General features: G+C 36.4%; 1 protein-coding gene across 4 annotated transcripts in view; it reads left to right on the forward strand.

Annotated features, from left to right (window-relative positions):
* Positions 1-6,977: 6,977 nt before the first annotated feature.
* Positions 6,978-26,114, forward strand: part of igf2bp3 (insulin-like growth factor 2 mRNA binding protein 3) — a 35,617-nt gene continuing 16,480 nt past the window's right edge. For 2 of the 4 annotated variants that reach the window (XM_073822008.1, XM_073822011.1), the window contains exons 1-5: positions 6,979-7,597; positions 8,535-8,595; positions 16,119-16,167; positions 24,446-24,497; positions 24,602-24,665. In XM_073822008.1, the coding sequence (XP_073678109.1) occupies positions 7,423-7,597; positions 8,535-8,595; positions 16,119-16,167; positions 24,446-24,497; positions 24,602-24,665 (401 nt within the window). In that variant the 5' untranslated portion in view covers positions 6,979-7,422. Of the gene's footprint in view, positions 7,598-8,534; positions 8,596-16,118; positions 16,168-24,445; positions 24,498-24,601; positions 24,666-26,114 lie in introns of all 4 variants that reach the window. The other 2 variants (XM_073822009.1, XM_073822010.1) reach the window with 2 other exon arrangements.

Genomic DNA, 26,114 nt, shown 5'->3' on the forward strand with positions numbered 1-26,114 from the left:
TGTGCCTCTCTTTATTCTGACAAGACATGCTTTGATGTGCTACTTTGTCTTAATGTTCTTCAAAGCTGGGAATACAAGCTTAATTTTATATATCATACAGAAATGTCAACTTGCCTTTACATTTTGAATGTTGAGTTTTAAAAACCACAAATAATGTTTGAAACTTTTTTTTTTTTCAAACATTTATACATTTTTAGCAAGTAATGTTAAATATCAAGTGCTTAGTCATGTCATAACTGTTTTTTAAAAATGATTTTAACACATTCCAGTATCTAAATGCGATAATCAGTTCATAATTATTAATGACAATAGGTGAGAAAAGATCAACTTTGATCATTTGCACTGTTAAAAAATGCAATAATGTGAACAGAAATGTCTTAAAGTCTTTATTAGCATCTTCTGAAAAGAATATTTACAAATCATACAGAAATTTTATACAATAATTTAATCGTAAAAAATCTGTACATTTTTGTAGAACGCAATAAAGAACAAAACGGAACTGAGGAGCCTACGAAATACAGCTTTTTTTTTTCTCCCAACCGTATACACAAGTTGCTTAAATGTGCCGAATGCATGCTGATGTCACTCTTTTTAGTACAGTTAACACAAGGTCAACTAGAAATATGATATCTGTTACATTTCAGTGGCAACTTTCATTAAAACAAACATTATTGCATTATACAATGCCTAACAGACCAATAAATTCACACATTCAATTTGTTAAGAATGTCAAGACACATAAATTCACATATATTCATGTTTGAGTGAACAACTGATCTTGAGATTTACACAGCGCCAGGAGTTAAAACTTAAGATGGTTTACAGGATCTTGCAAGACGCTTTCGTTTGTGATCTGCAAGTGTGTTTGAAATCATCCATACCAAGGAGTATGGAGCACTTGGCCATGCACATTAGACTGTCGGCCATATTGTTTTCACCTATCCAGGCATTTCAGATCAGTGGAGTGGAAGAGTAAGGAAGTTCTGAAACAAGACTATTGTTTAGATTTCACTCCTTGATGTTGCAAGGAAGTGAGGTAACATTTTTCTAACATTTCTAAAATGTTACTTTTGAATGTGCACATAAAAACTGTGAAAATAAGTCTATAAGACAGACTCTAAAGTTGCAAGTCGCTAAATGCCTCTCTTATAAGTTTATTAGAGTTCACTGAACTCTAATAATTGTGTTAGTTTTTATACAAAGATATATGAGGTAAACTTTTATGCATAATAAACAAAATGCATAAGCTGTCAGTGTATTATCACAGATTTTCGATCACATCACATTTTTATTAGATGTTTTTAATATGATCATATAAGACTTTATTCACCAAGTTAATAAATATTACATTTGCTTAAAAGTACACATGGCAATGTGTAGCTTATTTGAAAAGAATATCACTTTGAATGTCAACTTTACGTTGTGTATTTCTTTACAATTGTTTAAAATCAGTGACTTTAAAATAGTTAAATATGCAGTAAAAAATCTATATACACTAGCAGTCAAAAGTTAATTTTTTTTAAAGAAGTCTCTTCTGCTCACCAAGCCTGCATTTCTTTGATCCGAAGTACAAAAATAGTACAATTCTAATATATTTTAAAACGTAATTTATAACTGTGATTTCAAAACTACATTTTTAAAATCATATAATCCTTCAGAAATCATTATAATATTCTGATTTGCTCCTTAAAAAGCATTTATTATTATAGCACTTTTTCAGGTTTCTTTGATGAACAGAAAGTTTAGAAGAACAGCATTTATCTGAAATAGAAATCTTTTTATAATATATAAATGTCTTCATCACTTTTGATCAATTTAAAGCATCCTTGCTAAGTATTCATTTCTATAATTTCTAAAATAACAAATCAGCATATTAGAATGATTTATGAAGGATCATGTGACACTGAAGATTGGAGTAATGATGATGCTGAAAATTTAGCTTTGATCACAGGAATAAATTACATTTTTAAATATATTCAAATAGAAAACAGTTATTTTAAATAGTAAAAATATTTCACAATTTTACTGATTTTGCTGTATTTTAGATTAAATAAATGCAGGCTTAGTGAGCAGAAGAGACTCATTTAAAAAAAAAACATTAAAAATCTTACTGTTCAAAAACGTTTGACTGATAAGTGTATTTGCTTGAGGAACTTAAATGGATATCACAAAAAATGACATCCTCTCACAGAAGTCAACTTGCACACAGAATAATCTAAATATAAATCACACTACTTTTGTACAATATTTCTTTTTATTCTACAGTTTTGCCCCCACATTTTCAGATCATCTAAACAATTAAAATGACTGTTGTGTATGGTAAATAATAGTCTTTACTTTGTAAAATCTCCTTGAATTTTCTTGAACGCACATTATCAACTTGGCCACCTACAAACATATATCCAATCAGTGGATATATGGAAAAAATGTAACTAAATGCATCTACGTCAAAAAAAATTGTCCATACCTATCATTTCAAATGCACATGAGAAATTTAGAGCACACTATGACTTCAATGCCAACCACACCCATTAAAACAGAAAAAGTACAGTATTTCTGAATTAACTAGAAATGCTTTAAATTCTAGATTTAAATTAAAACCTCTCAAAATATCACAGCTTGCATAAAGTACAATTTATTGTAATTCCAATGCTTTATAAAAAATAATTTCCAGGAATGGAGGGCATTCTTAACCCTTAACGCCTTTGTAGGTTATTAAATACTTCATATTTAAGTGTGTGACAACTAGGGTCTATCTAGCTTTGCTCTGCTTGAGACAATGAGTAAAGGATTAGACATGTTTTACAGGTCTGTTAAGATCTTCAGACATTACGCACTGCACTCCAACCAAGCATGTATTGAACATTTAAATAAAACCTCTTATTATTTCCAATCCTCTGTTTGTTCACTTACAAGGAGGCCCTGATAAAGTTCGCAGTGCTTTGATTTTTGAGGCCCCACAGTCAAAGGTCAGGCCCACCTCGTCACAGAGGTTACGCTAACTTGTTTTCGTTTTTAAAATGACTTTGAGACAAATATTAGTAAATCTCAATTTTTGTATTTAGCTCACTGAAAGACAAATGAAAAAATCTTAGGGCTTTTTAAAAAAAAACTCAGACTATAAAAGGATAGATTTATATAGGCCATGGCCTACAAATAACTTATGTAGGCCAAGGTTTATTTATTTTGGTTTTATTTATTTGCTTTTTTGAATCACCACCATCATCACTATTTCATAATTCCTTATTAAAATACCAATATCTCAAAATAAAATATTAAAGGAAACATGTAAAACTTTTAACTGTACATGGTGTTAAGCACAATAATAATAATACAGATTTTCAATTACATAACTTTACATTTTACATTTAAGTTTTTGAAGTCAAAAACATTCTGTTAGCATTCTTAAAAATAGCGAAAGACTATACAGTAAATGAATAACTGAATGAACTTACGAAACATGAACAACTAAGGACTAAACACTCAACACATTCCTTTGGATGTTATTAGTAATCTAAAGAAGTTTGTTATATGTAATTGTAAGGCAAATATATGAACTATATGAGTTTTTTACATAATCACAGGAAGCAAGTTAAAAAACACAATTGGAAGTTGTGAATCAGAAGCGCCATTTTCTGTATAAATACACAGTGGTTAATACAGCCAAGAACATAAACATCGACTAAACTGTCCAAAAAAATTATATCCTTAAAACATAATCAACAGGAAAGAAGTAGTAGTCGGTTTTCAACAAATTACTGGTTTAAAAACGACGTTTACACGAAACAAAGCTGGTTGCTACACACAACTTCTGTGAAAAGTTTCTGAAAGCAATTTTTCGCAAAAACATGGCGATAACTGTACAGAATGTTCCATACATTCGCTCAGCAGCAGGGAGCATAGGCTGAAAACACGCAAAAGTACTTGAAATCTGAAACGCTGCATAAAAATACTTTTCAACTTACATAGAGCTTAATTCCAATTTTCTTCAACGAAAGCGAAGCCAGCAGTTTTTGCTTTTGTTAGCCTTTTGTTTGTATATAACATATGGGCTAAGTTACGTTTAAAACGCATTAATACTATCGTTTGGGTTGCTAATTCGACTTCAACGGCAAATTATCCCGGTGCTTTTAAGGAAAGCTCGTAGATATTTTTCGTCAAACCGACATATACCACCCTTAATCCGCATAAGTTACTAGCTTACATAATCATTGTTTTCCTATAGAAAACGTCTCCCCTGACGGGTGGAGCAACTGGTCGCATTCCTTTCCAATAACATGCATTTAAAACAACCTCACAAACATGCTATACGAATGTAAGTTTAGTGATTCTATAAAGCACGTATTGAATATCACAGACTATATAAAAGTTTACTATAGGAAATGGACGGTGCAAAAGGGGGGCAATGGTATGAAAATGAGCTTCCGATCTGACCAACGAATGAGGGGAGGAGAATCCCCACATGTGTGCTAGACAAAAGGACTGGGAATCTAAAGGCATTGCATAGACTAAGCCTCTCCGCCACATCTGCAAAGAAACAACCAAGTTTTCAGAATCAGAAAATGCTCAATATATAACACATTCATGCGAGCTGCCTCAAAATACCTCATGAAAACGAAGTCCTCCTCCATATTTTCTTTTCTTTGCATGTCTTTTACCTTTTAAACTCAAATGTATGGTGCATAATATGTTCCGGTTTCAATTTTGAAACTGGATGAAGTAATTCTACCCCATATAGGCTTTTTTCGCGCCTGGATTTGTACCGAAGAGCTGTGGATGAAAACCAATGAATGAACAGTCGATGCAGCAGTCAGCGAGAGTAGTAAAACAGAAAGGAGCTGCGCTCTCATTGGTCGCCTGTTCGACCAATAGGACCACATCATGTGCGTGCCATTCTACAGTAGTATTTCAGTTGTGCGAGCTATACTACTGGCATCCAGGCCCATGCTGTCTGACTTTATCCACAATAACACATTGAGAAATCAGATGTTCTTACTTTTTACACTTATAGATGCCATTTAAACTTCATATTTATGTCAATAAAAGAAGCTAGTTTTAGTTCAGTTATAAAACAACTTAATTAGGATTTTAGGGCTCTTCGTAGGCTACAAAAGATTTTAAATGAGCGACGTGGCAGTTTTACTGCTGGTATAGAGCAAAACATGATGTACGGCTTACTCTAATTCACTGTGTGTCTGTATGTGTTAAAAAAGCTAAATAAATATTGGTAAGACAGAATTTGGGATAAAAGTAAATCGTCGAGAGAAAAGAGAGAGAGAGAGGGGGAGAGAAACAGCAATTGCTTATGCCAAAAAAAAAAAAAAATTGTTTTGCAAAGATGGCCAGAGCTGGAAAATTCAATAAAGATGTACGTGCATGATACGAGGAATGTTTAATTAGTGGTGTTAAACAAGGACGAAATTAATTCGAAACCATTACTATTATATAACGTGAGGACATTCAGTGTTTATTTAAAATCATATTTTTTATCTTGAACAATATGCATGTTTATGGTTGTTACAGAAATAAATAAAAAATGTATCAAGCATAGTTTTTCTTTAATCGAAATTAAATTAAAGGTGTAGGCTTATCGTTGCGCTTGGTAAATCAAAGACGAAAATATTTTAGGAATATTTCCCATTTAATTTAAACGCCAGGTAACATGGCAAATAAATTACATAAATTCCCTCAAATTAAATTGCGAGGATATGCCAACGTGTAAACAGAAAATTGTCTTTCTTTACTAAATAACGTTACCCTTTACTATCGGTCTTGTGCACGCGCATTTGTTGGTCATTTTTGTTTTTTTAAAACCTCTGAAGTACTGTTGTATATCCCGCCGATACCTCTAAGGGCGTAAAATCTGAATTCGCCCTATTTATCAGAAAACTGTCGAATGTGTCCTATCGTAGACGTACGATGCAAATATTTTACAACTTGATTATTTATGAAAAACTGACTTTATCTGTTTATGTGTTGGGGGAAATCCACCACGACCTATGTGTGTATGTGTGTATGTATGAGACAGAAAAAAAGGGGGAGCGAGAGAAAGAGGCGCATAAGGGCGTGGGCCCAGCGTAAATGTCTCCGCTTTACGTGGAAGGTCGAGCGATTTGCAGGCCGCACAATCCAGATATTATGCAACCCCAGTCTTTTTCTGTGGAACAGTCAAAGAAATGTGGCAAATTTTCGGGGAAGAAGAAGTCTAAAGTATATTGCATGAACCAACACAGAGGCCTATGATCTCCTCCCCGCTGTGCCAGAAGGAGGCCCGCCTTAACCACTCGCCATTACGACTTTTCTATGTTCCGCATGGCCCTCCCCTTTCTTTAGGCACCGGAAGTGTATAATTCGCTTTGTTCAATCTGGTTAGGTCACGTTACACTAGGCCACAGTTGTCAAATACCGTAGGTACGTGTAGTTAGGAAAAAGATGCGTTGGAGTAACACAAATGTAGCTGTGTAAATAATTATAGCCTACGCGTGTAGGATTTTTCTTCACGAAATGGGAGAGAAGCTTGATTGAATGTGCTTCCAATTGTTTAGATGTTTACCATAATTCTATAGCATGCATGTCATATAATGTATAGAAAATAGAGTAAAACTGATGTAGATGCTGTATGAATGGCAGACCCTCCCCTTCGTCCCCTATATGGCAGCCCACCATAAAGCCTGAGCGATGCTTTCAAGCGCTGTGAGCGAGCGAGCGAGCGTGCAACGCCTCTTTACAACTCCACCAACAACCAATAAGAGCGCAGAACGGCATTAGTAGAGAAAAGTCCACCGAACGGAATATCATTGAACGGTACAACGAGTACCGCTAGCTTTTTGCACGGGGTCCCTGCAAACGCACGTAGAGAGTTTTTACCCTATCCCTCTCTCTCTTTCGCTCTCTCTCTCTCTCACCATCGCTCTCTCTCTATCTGTCCCCACCCCAGCCATCCCTGTGCCATTTCCCCCAATCCGACACTTAATTGAGCAACCGGGACACCTCACGTGCAGGACTGATTTGTAGTTTGAACACGTGGCTCATTGAAAACGGCAGAAGAACTTAAGGGTTTTTTTTGTTTCCCGTTCTCTCGATGTTATTAAGAGGCGGTGCCTATACAAACGTGTGTGACAATTTAGTCGCATCGCCAAAGAATAAAGAAACTTTGTCTATTTTCCTCCCGGCCCTTGCCTCGCAGAGGTGACGGAATAAATAATTGAGCTCGCTTAAATCAAGAGGAAACGCGAGTGCGCGCAACCACGGCGGCGATCTCGTCCATCAAATATCTCAGTAGCTTGGAGTGATTGGGAGAACACTCCCAGACCCTCCGCTGAGCGACAGTGCGGTTCTCTCTCTCCAAACACTGCCCATCCGAGCGACGCGATAAAGGGCTGCCCCTCTGCAACACGGTCGCTCTTTTCCGTATACAACAAAATGAATAAGCTTTACATTGGGAACGTGAGCGAGCAGGCAAGCGCGCTGGACTTGGAAAGTATCTTTGAGCAGTGGAAGATACCTTTCAGTGCACCCTTTCTCGTAAAAAGTGGCTACGCGTTTGTGGATTGCCCCGACGAAAAGGTAGCGATGAGGGCCATTGACACTCTTTCAGGTGAGACTTTTTTTGTGCGTATGTGATTTTGTCCACCCTCCGAATGAATTGCAATGCACACGCAACGGTCGCGTTTAACGATTAAACGCCTATGCAAAGCAGGGATGTGTTCGTACGCTGAGCAAGTGTAGACTATTCACTTTCAGTTTTTTTAAACCACGGGCTTTAGTCTCGCTTTAGTATCAAAATAACTGAACGGCAACTGTCCATCAAAGTTGCAGCGTTGCTCGCATATACATGGCGAAATGCGAAATAATGTGTTTAACAACTCAGATATCCAAGCGGCGAGTGCTTGCACACTATTAATTTGAATTAAAACGCTCTTGGTGTTTCGTGTGGCTCTCGGAGCCCGTGGAGCACTTTGTGGAAGTGACCTAAAGTGTTATACAGAATTGGTGGTTTTGCGAACTTTGCCATTGTAAAAATGTATCACTTTTATCGCTGTAATTACGAGCTCCAGAACACCAGGTGGTTGGGTTGCATTGGTGGCTTGTAGGCCTTTCGACTACTCCCTTGTCTCTCCAATACGAGCTTATTACGTTTGGAATGAGTGTAAATTGTGTCAAGGCTGCAATATTTGCCATAAAGACGGCGTATAAGTCAGTAAGCATTTTCGTGATTTTCTTAAACAAGTCAGTGGCTCCCTGCTCGTAGCTGAGGCCTTCGCGCAAGCGTGGGGGCAAATTTGTCTTCCATGTTTAACCTCTGGGAATTTTTGTATGCATGATTTTTATTTATTTATTTATTTTAATTAAAACTGATTTTGCTTGAGGATGTCGTGAAGACGTTCTTCAAATCGTATATGTCAGTGTAGTTTCTGTACACGTAACGTAATAGCATTTTTAATTTTTTTGCACTTTCACACATTTTGACACACAATAGACATTTTGTTTGAAATAAAAATGTGGTTTATTAAAATACAATTAATATTTTTCAGGGAAAGTAGAACTCCACGGAAAAGTCTTAGAAGTGGAGCACTCTGTCCCTAAACGACAAAGGTAAGCCTCATTTGCGCAATTTCATCTAAAAATGGCTGAGTCCACGTTTTTGTTTCGAGTTGATATCTTTAAATATTTTTTCCTCACAAGCCCTGATTTGAAATCGGCCTTTTTGTTGTTTTTAATCATTCAAATGACACACCTGATTTATTTTACGTACATTACGTACGAAATTCAAGAATAGGGTGGTGACGGTGTGTTTTATGTATCTGTTTTTAATGTAAATCCACAGGCTTGTTTTGTAGCAAAAAAAGTGTGTAAGATACTGATTTTAACCTCAATGTCAGCGTGCGGAATGTAGATTTTTGTAATATATCTGAGGCCCTTGATATGCTGAATTCACAAATTGCTGGGCCTTTAGGCCTTGACAAAACGTAGCAAGAAACGCAGCAGAGGTGTGCAAAGTGAGAACGCAAACGTTGTAACTGGGACCTCACGTTGCACATGGATGTGCATTTATGGAGCCATGCTTGCTGTGGCGTCCATTTAAGAAGAAACTACTATTCAGTCATGCCGCTCAGTGCTTCCGCCCCCTCTTTCCCCTCCTCGCGCGCTGCTCAGGCACGAGATGGACTCCTCAGCGCGCGTGGACTGCAAGGGTCGAGGTCTTGTCACGAAAACTGGTTTGAGGGTTCACAGGAACTATAACGACTAGACGTGGTTTAAGCCACAAAGCACTGTTTACCAATCGTGTACGAGTGGGTTGCAGTTTTATTGTAATAATTAAGTTGACGTAACGAGTTCAGATATAATGAATATTCGCCTTATTTTCAATTTACGACCGCCCTATGTACATATAAGCTGTTTATTAATTCCTAGGCGTTTTGTGTTTTTATTTTATTAATATCTAGCGGGTAATATTTTTTAAATAGTCAAAAATAACGCCGTTTTCACGTAAAATGTACGCGGTTTAAGTTAATGGTTGTTTTGTTTAGTCAAGCACGATATGTTTAAGCATTTAGCACGTTTAATTTAAAATAATGCCACGTAGTGTTTGTGACTTGTTTATTTTGATTACAGCAGGCCTGTATTTTAATATTATTTGTTTAAATTTCGTAATGGTTAAACACATGTTGAGCTTAGCTCAATTATAAGGCGATTCTTGATGGGCCAGCTGACATGTGAACCATTTATTTGCTATTTAATTTTAAAAACTAACAGTGAATCAAAAAAACTCTTAATATGCTGAGTTCAGTGTGTAAATTATAGAAACACTATAATTTAAGTGTATAACATTTATTTAGTGTGCTGCACATGTGCAATAAATGTTGATAGGAGCAGGTCAGAGGTTGTGTATGTAAGTTTGAACTGTGAGCCAATAAGAGCTAAGTATAGTGAAATGCATGATGGGAGTGATCTTGCATTCTATCATATGAGTCTCGGCTTAGGCCCTGCCCACCTTTACACACACACACACAAAACATAAAAGTTGGGTAAAGTTTGGCCCCTTTAGTTTGTGTGTGTATGTGTGTGAATGTACCAAGGGGTGGTGTGCATGTTATGGAGCCGTTTTCTGGAAGCTGTAGTTTGGTCAGGGTGTGTACTTGGCTGTATGGGCACGGGACTTGCTAATATTGTGTATAAATATTCACTTTAGCATTTACAATAACTTGCATTAATATATGCTTTTACTTTTAATGGAGAATTAGCATAGCTGAGATGTCTCATACGTTCAAAACATAATGATTGTGACACCGTTCTTCAACCGGGCTTGTGTGTACACTAAGCAGAGGCTGCATGGACAGCCCATTGGCCTTTAGCAGTTCAGTTTCATACGCCATTTTTCTTTCTTATTGCTAGCTTCCTCGATTACCAGCGTAGCCGTTTTTGCTCAGAGCTCGCACTGTATGTGTGTGTGTTTGCATGCACACGTGTGGCTTAAAGGGGGGCCCCAACTGCTAGAAGAGAGTGTGGGAAAAGGGTCTTCAGCTTGAACAGATACTCTGTGTGTGGAAAAAGTTTGAAGCTTTGCGTGGACAGTGAGTTTTAGTTGTTTTGTAAGATTTTATTTAATAATGCAGCCTTGCTAACTTTGCCGTGTCATAAATCATATTTTAAAAAAAATAGAAATTGTTGTGAGTGACAAATATTAATGCTATGATTGCACTCTGGAAGTAAATAATATAGCTAGGTGTTTTGCATTTAATTTAAAATTTGGTTTAAGTTGCCTAAAATTTAAAAAATAATTTTTAATTTAGTGTGGAGTATCACGTTCAACCTAAATGTCTAATTATATTTCCTAATTTATTTTTATTGGTTTACGCTTCAATCCTGCTCTGTTTTTATTAGAGTGAATTTCGGTTAAATAGTGTATAGTTTTTTAAAATTATTATTATTTGTGGTAATGCGTTTATTGCAATCTTATTTTTTTCTAAAAAAATTTAAACTTGTGCATTAATGTCAACTATGGTTGAAATGATCTCCATTTTCACTCTAAAGTGAAATATTGAAGTGTCTCAATTCAGGCCGAGTTGTGAGTTCTCGTGATTGAGTCACTGGCTTGTGAATTACATTCGCCCATGTTTCCTGGTTCCTCCAGGAGTGTTTGTGGTGGGAAGTCTCCCCCAACCCCCACATTGTACTATGTATGTTCATACACGCGTGCACACGGAGGCAGTTATGTTGCGTGTCCGTTGGATTTTGAAGTAAACGAAGATGCCCTCCACTTCCGTTACGTCACAACCGAACCCCCACCCCTTTTCCCTTTCTTGTCTGTAGGCTAACCTGTTACCATGGTAACCAGACCCCACCCCCTGGGGCAGAGAGAGTTTCTGTTACCCTGAAATGGGGCACTAACACCCCACCCCCGTCCTAACCACACACACACACACACACACATACACAAACGCACACACTCCCTTCTTGCTCCTATAGCTTAATCTGCTGTAGGAGAACATTCCATATTGCATTCCCACCGGAATGCAGACCAGGCCTGGAAAAGCACACCAATCCCAGCAAATTCCTCAAAAGAGAAGGGAAGTTTTTAATTCATACATAAAACCTGGAATGTCGTACGGCTGTACTTTTAGCTAAAGTTGAATTTAAAATAAAATGTAAAGTTTTACCAAATGACATTACGTTTTTTTTTTTTTTTACATTTAAGTAGTAGTGTGTGTGTTTTTCTTAAAAAAAAAAAAAAAAAAAGTCACTTACCCCGTTGCATACACCTATATGCTTGGCCTTGGCTTTTTTTCCCCTTTTCACTAGTCTCACACATGTCTCTCTGATCATTCAGCTGCGTGGTAGTGTTTTCTTTATTAACTCTGTGCCTTTTTAGTAGATTTGATTCGCTTGTGTGTGTGTGTAAGCTAAGTTTTTTTTAGATTAAATGGTGAATGTGTGTATTGCCGTTTTAGGTTATGTAATGCTGTCAGAGCTTTTTGCCACAGTGGATTTTTAGTGAAGCATGGACAGCTTCTCGTATTTTGTAGTATCGCTCACAACCCATAATTTGAAACTCAGTATTATTTGTTTATTATTAAATAAACTGTTTTCCCATGTTTTCTCTCAGGGAGCTGTTCCCTGTTAAAAATTAGCATACGCGCTAAACTACCTGTGGTATTTTTGCCTCACTGGTTATAGTTTACAGAATCAAATTTGGATTGCGTTGCCTTGGATTTTTGACACCATAAACACGCTGGGGAAAACCTGTCCAGGAATCACACGGAGATGTTGAATGCAAGTTGTGCTGCATTTTGATAATTCCTGAGATGACTCCAAGTGATTGTTCTCCTCTTGACATCTACACTCTTCATGAGTGCAAATGTCCCTTAGAGCATGTGCAACTTCAGCTTCGTCTCTGGGCCTTACTCTATATAGCGTTGCATAGCTAGGATAGACAGTGTAGTTTTAATTTTGGGAATTAATATATCAATGAGTATTTGAATGAACTTGTTTTAATTTCTAGGCGAAACAGTGTTTTATTTCAATTTTTGCAGTAGTTAATGGTGGGAGTGTGAACCAGCATTTTTTGTTTATTTTTTTTGGATGGTCTTCAGATATTATTTGCATAAACATGCATTTTCCATTTTGCAGAAGCAACATGGTATATGACTGCTGTTTGACTTCTGAAATTAGTTGCTACAAAGTTCTGAATTGGAGAGCAAGTTGTTTATTTAGACAGCAGTGTAGTTTTGCTTTGCTCTTTAAATTTGTTTCTGTGCAATTTACATAAAATAAAAAAATAGATTTTTAGCTTTATGCCCAAGTGAAATTTCACAAGCTCCGCTTAAATATTCCTCAAATCCTTGCAGTATCTTTCATGTCAACAGTTAACTTAAATCAGGGTCATCCATCTGTTTTCTCACTTTTGTAATTAAAACAACTTGCACACTGCAAGTTGTCTTTTTTTTTTATGTTTACTGTCTTTTAGAGAGGTAGAAGCTGATTTTATGATTACTTGTAACCATACGGTAAATAAATATTACGGATCAACCGTTGATGTTATAAAGCACTCAGAATTGTTGATGCATGCTGATTGCTTGAAGCACGTATGTGTGGCGACGTCAATTGCTCTATTATGGTAGATCAGTTTCTTTAACGCCAGTGTGCTGTAAGTCCCCTATTATTGCGCACTATTTAGGCCTCAATATATGTGCATGTGTGACGGACATAAAAGTGTGAGTGTGAGAGGGTTAGTGTGTCTACCTGTTCAGGTAGAGGCATGTTTGTTCTCATGTCTTCTGTACATTCTGTTCTTGTTAATGTTAGTGAGTAAATACGCAAATATAGACAGCGTGAACTTTGGAGTCGGGCAGTTATAGATCTTTCACAGTCGCTGCACCAAAACTTAGACATTAATGAATCCTATTTTGGTCTATAAAAACAGTATCACCATTAAAAATAATTTTACAGTGCAGATTGGCATATTTACAGGCCATAAATAAACCTGAATGAAGCTAATAATGCTGTGTTGTCATTTCTAATTTAATCCAAAGCAGAAATAAAGATTGTCCCTTTTTTAACCCTTAGTTCTAGGCCTTAAGAAATTCAAATAGGTAATAGGAAATAGGTAACATTTAATGTTTCTATGGCTGTTTTTTGTTTTGTTTTTTTCGCCATTGAATGATTCATTTGTGCGGTTTACATTGGGATTGTAGCCAAGTTGGCTTGTTAGTTGTACTCGTAGTGATGTAAACATTAAATGCTGTGTCTGAGTTCCTGACGGTTATAGGTGATTCTGTTGTATCTTCCTCAGTGAGCTTGCACAGCTATTACGTTCATTGATAAATTATAGTTAATTCATAAATGAATTTAGTTGACAGTTGGTTTTGTCAACGTCAGTGTAGAATTATACGTTTCTAATCATAAAAATGTCACCTTTGGTGTGATGGTGTTTGAACTTAGCCTTTCCGTCATATAAAAATCCCTTTAAGTTGACCCTACGTTTATCACATTATCTTCATGTCAGCATTTGTGAAATCAAGGAACGTGGCAATATGCCAAACACCTCAGACGTAAAGACGTCTTGTATAGTCAGGTTTTATCTGTCTGCTAGATATGCAAAATCAATCTACATCTACAACTGAAGGTTAATTAACGCACATCTGGGGTTGTTCATGTACATGCTTGCTTAAAATCACTAGTTTGCGTGCTTTCTTTGGGATGTTTGAATCGAGATACGAGTCAAAAAGGTGTTTGGCAGCTGACATATAAAAGGTAAAAAAAACGTCTGTGGATTTTTACTTTGTTTAGAAATTTTCAGGCTTTTTTGTGCAAAAGCTAAGGCCTATTTAAATCAAGCTTGATAAGACTTTCTGAGATTCCAAGGTGAAGTGGATTGTATTGAATGAGTTTTAAAGGAAACTGCTGTCAAAGAGACTTTGAAATGGACTCCGCCATTTCTGGCAAGTTGAATGGGTTAATTTTCCCTTTCTGTGACGCTAATCGGTGTACATATCAGTCGATTTCCAGGCAAATTAGCAAGTTGTTGGACTTTTACCCTTTACTGTACTGTACCTGATTACCTCTTTCACATATAGTTCCATAAATATGATATGCAGCCTTTCTGTATCAACTATTTTGATTTATAAACCCCAATTTCAATCAGACTCATGGGTGATATTAGTTGACTGGTTTTGGTTAGGCACCTAGTCATTAAAAAAAACAAATCCCAAGTTGTGTTTGCCGAAGTTGATGAACTCCAGTACGCTTCGGTGGCTTAGCAGCTCACAAAATCGCTGGTTTTCTTCTCTTGTGTCTGATGAATTGCTGATTGTTTGCTAATTTTGCCTATAACTAGTTCCCTAATTTGCAAAAACTTGTAGCATATGGTCAGGTGACTTATTTTGGATGTATAAATGAAATTGCAGAGCAATGGTTTTTGCATGGTGGTTTTATTTGTTTTACCCAATATGCTGGGTTGTTTTATTTAAGTCAACTATTGTTTAAAAAATATTATATTGCTGGCTTAAAATGTGCTTAAAATTAAAATTCACAAACAATTATAGAGGCAACAGCAATAATCAAAAGATGAACATGTATTATTAAACAAGAACACCCATGGACAAAAATGTAAGACAAATTGAATTTATTTGGGTGAATACAGCATAGTTTACAATATTACAAGCCATTAAACTTGTTTAACAATCATTTAAAAAAATATAAAAATGTAACATAAGTAGCATTTTAATTTAAGTGTATTCAGCTGTTCTCTGTAATCACTTTTCACCAAAATAGTGCTAATTCTCATGCTGGTGTTGCTGAAATCTGAGCCGGTGATGGGCTGCTGTTCGCCAGTGAAACCATGAACCTAGTACCGCCACTCTCGTTTCACTCGTAGCTGAAAGATGCCGTGACTGACTCCATAACCTGCCCATAAACAAACAGTACTTGAGATTAGACAACACATTTTAACATTACATTAAATTCAGTGTTATAACGAATAAAATCAGTTTGTTATGCAAGGTAAAACCTTTATTTTTATACAAACCTTTATTTTGCTGAAGAAGTGCATGGCGGCGCTCTCTCCTGTAGAGGATGCAAAAAGCCTGCGCTCTGACTGTAAGAGAGGCTCAACTCAGTGGTTGGGTAGAAAAAAAAAAACACCCAGCATTAAAAATGACCCAGCAGCTTAGTTACAGGAAAAACTACCCAGCACTTGGGTAAAAAGTGAGGGAAAAAAAATCTCCCAATAAAATGACCCAACAAGCTGAACCCAGTGTTTGGGTTAAATATAACCCATCATTTTTTAGAGTGGAATAAAACTACCCAGCACCTGGGTAAAATATTTAAAATAACCCAATAAAATGACCCAACAGACTGAACCCATCATTTGGGTTTACAAAAAAAAAAATAACCCAGCTTTTTTTTAGAGTGTATTATAGAGATGATATACTCAATTCTTCCTCTTCTGGGTGCTCCCAGTCAGACCTAAATGCTGTTTTGTTTTGGGTTTTTTTTTTTCTCCCACCAGAGTATTGAATGTGGCTTGTAAGAGTTTGGACTGTTTTAGTCCAAATATGACTGACTTGTGATTTATTGCCTTGTGTAATTTTACAATGACCACTCTCTGTTTTTTGCAGGAGCTGCAAGCTGCAGATCAGGAATATCCCACCTCACATGCAGTGGGAAGTAAGTGCCGCTTTCTTTCTGCCCCCCCCCCCCCCAGTTCTCTAAGGTGAAGGGTCTCCTATGAGCTGTGATGTTGAAGCAGTACAGTGACTTGCTAGCTCACCGCTACACCTCAGAAGCGTTGGTATTTGAGCCACCAACCCTCTTGAGTAATGTTCTAAAATTTGACATCTTGGACCAAATGACTGCATACACTCTCCAATAAATACATTTTTGTGTTTCAAGCAATTATCCTTCATATTTATTAAATCAGAGATGTTCCAAGCAGTCTTTTAGAAGGTAGCCTGTTGTCTGTGGTCGTTTTATAGGTGTGTGACTTGAATTTTCTGAGGTCTGAGCTTTGAGAAGCCTCACCATGTGATTGTAGACTTAGAAAAATCACGTAACGTGCTAATGTGCAATTGGAAAATGTCTGCTATTTGTGCTCTGGATGGTTGGTCACTATGTGGCTTTTCTTGTTTAGTATGGACGCCAGTCTATATCAGATCTAATAAAAGCGTATGATGCTTAGTAAAAAAAAAAAACCTTTACACCTAGTAACCCATTGTTATTGTCCTTCACTTATCAGATCAAACTATCTGTAGAAGCGTTCGCGTGTACGGCTCAGTACGCCGCTCTTTGCCCTGCCGCTTTTCATGTGAGCTTGAGACGAGCTCTCGCTGACCCTTTGAAAACTTGCATGACATGCTCGCATTTTCTCGTCCCTCTTTCTCGTTCCTTTCCTGTTGCGCTGTGGGTGAATAGAGCCTTACAGAAGTCCACAAAAGTGATCATAGGAATCAGTTCAGATTCAAAAACTGCATTGTGCGCTGGCATTGTTTCCTCAGCTTTTACGGCCATGACCGATTCCTCCAGTGTTTGAAATACTGGGGGAGCTGGGAGGGGCTGAGACCCCTTAGTTCTCCCCTAGTTATATGTAAAATTAGGCCTGGGGGGCTTCCCAACTACCGGTTACATTTAAATGTATTATTACAGTGGTAGGTCATTACCTCCTTGATGGTGGATTAAATGTAATGATTTAAAGAAACATTAGAGTCGACAATAACTACAATTAAAATGGCCACTCGCAGTGCTTTCCATCATAGGTTTAGTCAGCAACATGTCATATAATGGAGTGCTTTTGGTCTTTTTTTTTTTTTTCCCCTAGCCAACTCAATATAATGAGCTTTAAGAAACCTACTGTGGACACCAACTATTTGGTAAAAACATTTTTTTAAACACCTGCCTTATTTATTAAAACTTATGTTTTTGGTTATGCATCAATGAGAGCCAGTCATTGAGTCTAAGCATCATATGAAATGAGTCAATCTGCATCCATGTCAAACTGCACCTGTCATTAAATGTGAAGACGACCCAGAGTTGTTTTGTGCCTCGTTTTTTGGTTGTGTGGCTTTATGTGAGGAATATTCCACGTGTCACGTTCCTGGGAGGGAAATGGGCATCCTAGATAAACTTGTGCTGGTCAATTTTCCACTGAGGCGAAAGTTGTTAAACTGTCTACTACAACCATGAATTGCATGTTTTATGTCTTTGTATCATTTGCTTTACTTATTTTAGTGAGCTTGAGACCATGATGTTTATAATTTAGAGGTTTTTAATAAAGTGGAGCTACAAACTCCTTTACTCACTCAAACGTTCTCCCCCTTTTCTCAAAATTTGGGCTCTGTATGTTTGCAGCAGTCGTTACTGTATATTTTATTACCGGTAAAAGTCTGGGATTGTTTGCCGTCACCGTAAACCGTAGCTGCGATATATGAAGCATGGAGACTAATTTAAAGGCTATATCAATGTATCGATCGTATGATGAGCGAAGTGTTTCGAGTCAATGTGATGTATTATGTTTGCTAACTCTGTGAAGGCTGTCATATAATAGTGTTATTTTTACAGCTGTTAGTTGAACCTTTACACGTACAAAAGAGGTGTTTTGCTTTTTGAGTGTTATATTTGATACCTGAGGCTTTTATATGGATACTTAATTTTTTTTAAGAGGCCCAAAACTGCAAATATATGCAATTTGGTGCAGTTGCTAATATTGATATGGCCAAAAAGTAAGACTACATTCTGATAGCTTGTAAGCCTTTATAACATTATAGCCAGGGGTGCACATACATTTTTCAGCCTGGTTCCCATTTGATTTGATTTGGTGCTTACACTTCACATAGTGTGACCCATTAAATAAAACTGTAAGATAAATTTTTTTTTTAAATAAAAATAAAAAAATAAAGTGTTCTAACACTGTTATATTTTAAAGTAAAAGAAGTAATACACTTAGAATGCTGATATTTATTTTTATATGAATTTTCATCTATTTCAAACTTAAAAGCAACAAGCTTTTATTTTGGCGGGTTGCTGGATAGTAAATGTGCTTCTGGGTTTAGTGCTGCCGAGTGAAGAGCGTCATTGAATGAAATGTCACTGTTTTGCATTTTGCTTTGAAAACTGCAGCGGATGGCCTAGATTTATGCTTTGAGTTTGAATAGGAATCATATACAGTATTAGTTTGTCGCTCTAAAATGGTTATTGTACGCTAACATCTGTCAACCATGTTGGTACGCAAATATGCGGTCTAAACTTATTTACAAAGAGCATTTTTTTTTTTTATGTTGGTCGCGCATGCGCACCACTTATGTGCACCCCTGATTATAGCAAACTACTTGCATAATTTCATGTAAATGTTTTCCCAATAATGTGTATTAAGATATTTAAATGCTCTGTAGTTTATGAGGGCAAACTCTGCTGTCTAATCTGATGGGTTTAATTTAATTATTTGAATACGTTTGAACAACTTTTCTAATATTTATGAATAATCAAGTGAGCCTAAACTGTTTCAATCCAGTAAGTGTTCATCTTAAAATATTACTAACAATGATTGTTTAATTTTTAAAAGTCAGTAGAAAATTTTACAGCAAAACGTGTACCATGAATACTTTTAAAAGGCCTTTTAGTGTAATTCTATCAATCAGATGACAATTCATGTAGTCGATTATTTACAGCAGATTTTTTAGCAAAATTGATCATGTTGATAATTTCGAGGCCTCAGAAACTTGTATGATAAAGTAAGCTTTATTGGGTTAATATAATACTAGAAGACACATGTAAAACATTTTGTGTTGAATGTGGTTGCATCAGGTGCAGACTAGGAAAATAAATGGTGTAGTCCCCCAAGCATAATGCATTTAATACCATCTCAAGTTCAAAACAGTTCAACTTTTAAGTGTCTGATGGTCCCTTAATTTAGTTTAATTTCTTTGCACTTACTCTAGCCGTTTCTATGTGTAAGAAAATGTCCTATGGTAATGGCCACATGCCTTCTGTGCTGCCTTGGTGTGTAGCAGTAGCTATGGGTTTAATAACCTTATTTAGGTTTGACTCAATTTGACAAATCTGATTATATAAAAACCACTACAGCGTGATTTCTCTCACCAGTAAGGTGTGGTGTTATTTTGTTTTAGTTTTTATAAATCAATACAATACTCAATACAAAAAATATGAAATTTCCCCTCTGACCAGACATTAGGTCCACAAATTGTTCCTCCTCTCTTACATTCAAGTCACTGCTTTGTATGCAAATTGATAAGAATGCTCAAATCAGAATTCATATGCACCTGGTCCATTAATGACACAAGTAAAAATTGATTTGAGAATGCTTTAACGCTCTATGATAAATGGTAAATGGGATGTTATCTTATTCTGAAGTATATATTTACAAGGCTGAAACTATCTACTACACACTCGTATAGAATCTGTACGTTTTAGGCATTTTGGGCTGAATTTGTGGAGAAGGGTGGAAAAAGAGAATTATTAATACATTGCTCACTTTGCTAGCACTGTAGATATCCCCTTTAATATTGAATGTGTATATCAAATAACAGAATGAAACTTCTGTAAATGTATGCATCATTCTGGCATACTATACGGCTGTGCATGTTATCCGCAGCTGAATTCTGCTGAAGTATTTATGATCGGTCTTCTGAATCATGACTACTCTGGTTTTTGCCCTGTGACGGCTAGCTCTGTTGTAGTTTAGTACTCAGACTAGTGTTATTCAGCAATGGAATAGAGCCGTTTGTAGTCCAAAAACCCGGAAGAGAGTTATCATTTAAGCCATGTGTTCCTTTTGGGAATTTCCAGGTTTTAGACTTTAGAAAATTAAATAGTCATGCCTCCAAACATTCATTTTGAAGCTGCTGTTTGTTTTTTAAATGCATGTTATGAAGTTGCTGCAAGTACCGCAAGAGTGTGAGTTTATGTGCTTGACAAGGCAACCAGCCATTATTAATTCCCCACATAGTAGCGTATGTAGCGCTGCAAGATTTGTTATAAAAACTGCTTAAGTTCACTTTTGATATGACCGTGTTATAGAACAAAACATGAGACTTTTAAAATTTTATGAAAATCTCAAACCGCTATGCTAAAAAGCCATTGGAAATTCCAGAGGGAACCTGTGCTGATTTAACCTTCCAATTTGGATGAAAAATAATTTTTCAAGGTCATAACAGTTCACATCTAATTTATTTATTTTAAGCTGTGGTCTATTTGTTAAAGCAAAAGCTAGATATGAAAAAAGCATTATTTTAGTGTGTATTACAGTTCATAAAATGTGGGGCCAGTGTGATTTATTCCATTTATTTATTTTAAGTTTTTTTTTTTTTCTCACATGCTCACCAGGGCTGCAATTTATTTGAAAAATATAGTGAAAACCTATAATATTTTGGGAAATCATTACAATTTTAATACCATGTTATGTTATTTATTCCTCTGGTGGCTAACTGAATTTTCAGCAGCTGTTTCTCCACTATTCAGTGTTACAGAAATCATTCTAATATGCTGATTTGGTGCTGTTTTTGGCTGCAAACTTAAACATGCACTAAATTTATGCTAAATATCGCAAAGGCTTTTAGTTGGCTGTTAAATTCAGAAGTACGATATATCAACTTGGCATGGACTGAATGTTAACCTAGAAAAAGGGCAATGTGTAATTGTTTCTCTGCCTATGGATTTACAAATAAACATGCTAAATTTATAACACAATTTTCCTCTTTATTTCAGCCTAAAATGAATCCACAGTCACATGATGTCAGGCTGTGAAAATGTCAAGTACCTTCTTGAGCGAGACTTGGTTATTTAATCTCTCCCTTTGTTTTTCTTTGGGTTTGACCTCCTAGTTGTGTTCAGATGGCAGGTATTTGTGTTTGTATTGTCGTCTTGTTACATGTTGAGATCTTATATTTAGTGTGTGTGTGTGTTATATCTGTGATGGCGTGGCTTTGGGGTTGCGTGCGTTTTGCTTAGGCGAGCTTAGTCAGGCTGGATTTTAACCTGCTGCCCTGTCTGGCTGCAGGCCTATTCCATGTGTGGACGCCCAGAATGTGTAGATCAACCCCACTTCCCCCCCTTCTCCTCACTGCATGGTCTCTGAAAGCCAACCACACCCCCTTCCTCTTTCACCCGATTGAAGGAAGCCTTGTGTTATTGGCCTAGACTCAATGATTGACTGCTTATGTAGCCAATGGCTGGAAATGCCCAATGGCTGCTGGGAATTCCATAGTAATGCACACGCCAACCAATAGGACGGCTTGGAATGGAGAAGGGAAGTGGTGGCGGTTAGGGGGGCTGTGGGCATTAGTATGTGTGACGTATAGGGGGCTGGTGTGTGTAGAAGCCTGTAGGCTTCCTTTTACCCATGTTCAATGTTCGCCTGCCCGCCTCCTCCACAGCAGGAGTGGCGGAAACGAAGAACTGCAGAGAATGAGGTGTAAAACTGCTTTCTTGAATTTATTTATTTGCAGAGGGTATAATATGTTTAAGAAAAAAGAGAGAGAGGCAGATTCCACAAAAGCTTAGTTTGCATTTGATTTGCTGATTTGGAGACGTACTGTTTAAAGTTGACTTGAAATGAAAATTCACTGCATCTGTGGTCCTGGACCATAAAACCAGTCATAAGGGTCAGTTTTTTTGAAACTGAGATTTATATATGTATGGTTTGTTAGGATAGGACAAAATTTGGCTGAGATAAAACTATTTGAAAATCTGGAATATGAGGGTGCACAAAAATCAAATACTGAGAAAATTGCTTTTAAAGTTGTCCAAATGTATGTTACCAATCAAAAATTTTGGTTTGATATATTTACGGTAGGAAAAATCTTCATGGAACATGATCTTTTTAATACCCTAATGATTTTTGGCATTAAAAAAAAAAAATCTATAATTTTGACCCATACAGTATTGTTGGCCATTGCTGCAAATATATACATATGCTTCTTATGACTGGTTTTGTGGTTCAGGGTCACATTTATTTTCTAAATTCATTATTGTGAACAATTCTTCTTTTCCTATTTTTCATAAAATAAAATTGACACTCTAGTGACGTGTGTGTGTATATAGGACTTGTAGATAGTGCAACTCCTACACCTCAATACAGCCAACAAACGATCCATTGCTTTGCTGTTTCCCAAAAAATGGACATTACTGAAGAGAAAAATAGTTTTTTGAATTCATGCTTAGTTTCTCAGGACTTTAAGACCTCAGAACTTTAGGCTTTTAAAACATTAGATGTAAAATAATTAAATGTTCATAAAATCATTCTTGTATAAACTGTTGCATAGAATTGTGACAAGATCCAAATCAGCAAGAGGCGTACTGTTTAAAGTTGGCATGAAATGAAAATTCACCATTTATTTTCTTGTATAAACTATTGCTTAAAGTTGAGGCAAATTGTGCGGGAATTAAATTATGAATATTTACGATTTAAAGTTTAAAAAAGAAAGGGAAAGAGAGAAAGAGGTTCCACAAAAGCTTAGTTTGTGTTTGATGTGTTTTGATTTTTAGATATTTGGTCAAGATTCAAATCAGCAAGAGGTGTACTGTTTAAAGTTGGCTTGAAATGTAAAATCATATTTATTTTCAAAATGCATTATTGTGAACAATTCATCCATTCATATTTTACAAATAAATTAATTAATTAATTAAATAAATAAATATTGACCACTCTGATTGCGTATGCAGGACTTGTCCAAACATTTAGTCCACTTAAACCTGCCCTTGCAAGATCACAATCATCTAGGTAAATTTTTATATTTGAGTTCAACGCCAACACCTCAATACAGCCGGCCACCGATTTTTTGGTAATCTGTTACACTCGGATGGATGTGCATTACAAATTCACATCTCAGTTGCCTGGCTATTGCCTAAAAAAATGGACATTACTGAAGAGAAAGTGTTTCTTTTTTTTTTTTTATTCACGCTTAGTTTCTCGGCACTCAATCATTGGCAGTGAAATTATGAAATGTTCATAAAACGATTCTTGTATAAACTGTTGCATAGAATAGTGACCAATTGTGTGACAGAATGAAATTATGAATATTTACAATTTTTAAAAGTAAAAAAAAGGGAGAGAGAGAAAGATTCCACAAAATCTTAGTTTGCGGATTTTTAAATATTTGGTCAAGATCCAAATCAGGAAGAGGTGTACTGTTTAAAGTTGGCATGAAATGAAAATTCACCATATTTATTTTCTAAATGCATTATTGTGAACAATTAATCTAATCATATTTTACATTAAATGTTTGGGTAAGTCCTGTATGTCAATATTTTTTAGTCCACTTTAAACCTGCCCTTGCAAGATCACATTCATCTAAGTACATGTTCATTTTCTGAGTGCAACACCAACACCTCAATACAACTGATTTTTCAGTAATCCGTTACACTTGGATGCGCATCACAAATTCATCTCAGTTGCCTGGCTGTTGCCCAAAAAATGGACATTACTGAAGAGAAATATAGTTTTCACACTTAGTTTCTCTGAACCTGTGCTTTTAAATCATGGGGTATGAAATGTTCATGAAACAATTCTTGTATAAACTGTTGCATAGAATTGTGACCAATTGCGAGAATGGAATTATAGATATTTACAATTCTTAAATAAGTCTAGTAGTGTTTCGTCACAACTTTGAAGTGACCAAATTCATATCCTTATCATTTTACTCTCCCTAATCTGTTCCAAACCTGTATGGCTTTTTTCTGTAGCTAATATGTTGAAACCGCCCACTGATTTCATTTGTATCAGGAAAAAAGAAAGGTTTCACAGAAGTCAGTCAGTCATACCCGTTTGAAATGATTTTTGGGTGAACTGTCCCTTTAACACTTAATATTTTTGACAGCATTACTGTTGTATCTGGTCTTTTTTGAAGTTATACCACCTCTGCCGCGATGTCTAGTCTCTTGCACCATTAGTCTTAATCACAGTGTGAATGCATCTCTTGCTTGTCTTCACCTGCAGGTTTTGGACGGGTTGTTAGCACAGTATGGCACAGTGGAGAGCTGTGAACAAGGTAGGATGTGCTCTTCAGCTGATTGTCATTTAAGTATTAATCCTTATATTAAAAGCTTAGTTAATCTCTCCCCCTCTGTTTACTTTCGTTTTGTCCATCCTCAGTCAACACTGACACAGAGACTGCAGTTGTCAACGTGCGATATGGCGCCAAGGACCAAGCCAGAGAGTGAGTATCATCCGCCTCGGATTCGGCCGGCTCGGTCAGCTCTCCACCCCCCCCTCCAGAGCGTCTCTGTCCCACATCTCGCAGTGGAAATGTGAGACTGTCAGTTCCACATGCACTGCTATTTGGTTTTATTCAGCAATTATAATAACTCATTCAGTGCCACCTACTGTTTGATTAGTAGAACTGCAGAGCGGACGCAGGGGTTGGTGAAGAAGCCTCTGGTAAATGAATGGAAAGGCTCGGATAAAAGAATCTTCAGCGATTGTTTGTGCACAATAGGGAGTTCCTGTTACCATCCGCTAGTGGATGTCAATGAAGATTCGGTGGCTTTAAAGGGCTCCGGCATTCCATCACGTCTAAGCCTCATGCTCTAAAACCCCCCATCAGTTTCGCTTAAGTTTAACATGTGTTTGAGAGGGAAGCAGAAAGGCAGAGATGGGCTTTCATGCCCTTTGTCTGTCACCTGGACTACTGCCCAAAAATAGACAATATTGAGCAAAAATGTATAGCGTCTAAAGAATTCAAACTTGGTTTCTGAGGACCTGTGCTTTGAAGTATTTTGGGTTTCATTCATAACATGTTCTAAAAACAGTTAAAACTGTTGCACTCAATTGTGACACATTTTGCAAGAATGGGATTATTAAAATTTACTGAGGTGATTTAAATTCAGCAATTGCTTTTATAGTTGTATTACATTTTTTTATTTAGATTCAAATCAGCAAGAAGCCAACTGTTCAAAAGAATTGTTAAATCAAAAGTGTCATTTACTTGCCCTCATTGCTTCCAAACCAGTTTATGCAAGAATGACATTTTGAATATTTACCGGAAAGAAATGCTCACAAAGACTGCTTGGTTTTTACCAAAATACTGTAAAAACAGTAATATGTGACCCTGGACCACAAAACCAGTCATAAGTAGCAATAGCCAACAATACATTCTATGGGTAAAAATTTATTTTATGCCAAAAGTCATTAGGATATTATGTAAAGATGTTCCATGAAGGTATTTTGTAAATTTCCTACTGTGAATATATCAAAACCTAATTTTTGACCTTCATTTGGACAACTTTAGAGTCGATTTTCTTAATATTTAGATTGTGTGTTGTGTGTTTTTGCACCCTTAGATTCCAGATTTTCTTATTTATTCAGAGCGTATTTTTTCAGATTTTGGATCTATTTTAAAATGTAAAAAAAGTCCCTTATGATTGGTTTTGTGGTCCAGGGTCACATAGTAATAAAACAATTCTTGCATAAACTTTCGCATTGAACTGTATTACATTATGCAAGAATGGAATTGAGTATTTACTGAAATGCAGAAAGGTATTCATAAATGAGGCCCACTTGTGTTTATTTTCAGCAGTTTTTATAGTTCTACTATAATTTATTTTGGTCCAAAGCAGCAAGAGGCAAGCTCTATAAAGGAGTAGTGGTAACACTTTACAATAAGGTT

The sequence above is a fragment of the Garra rufa genome, chromosome 17 (genome assembly GCF_049309525.1).
Source record: "Garra rufa chromosome 17, GarRuf1.0, whole genome shotgun sequence".
Taxonomy (NCBI): domain Eukaryota; kingdom Metazoa; phylum Chordata; class Actinopteri; order Cypriniformes; family Cyprinidae; genus Garra; species Garra rufa.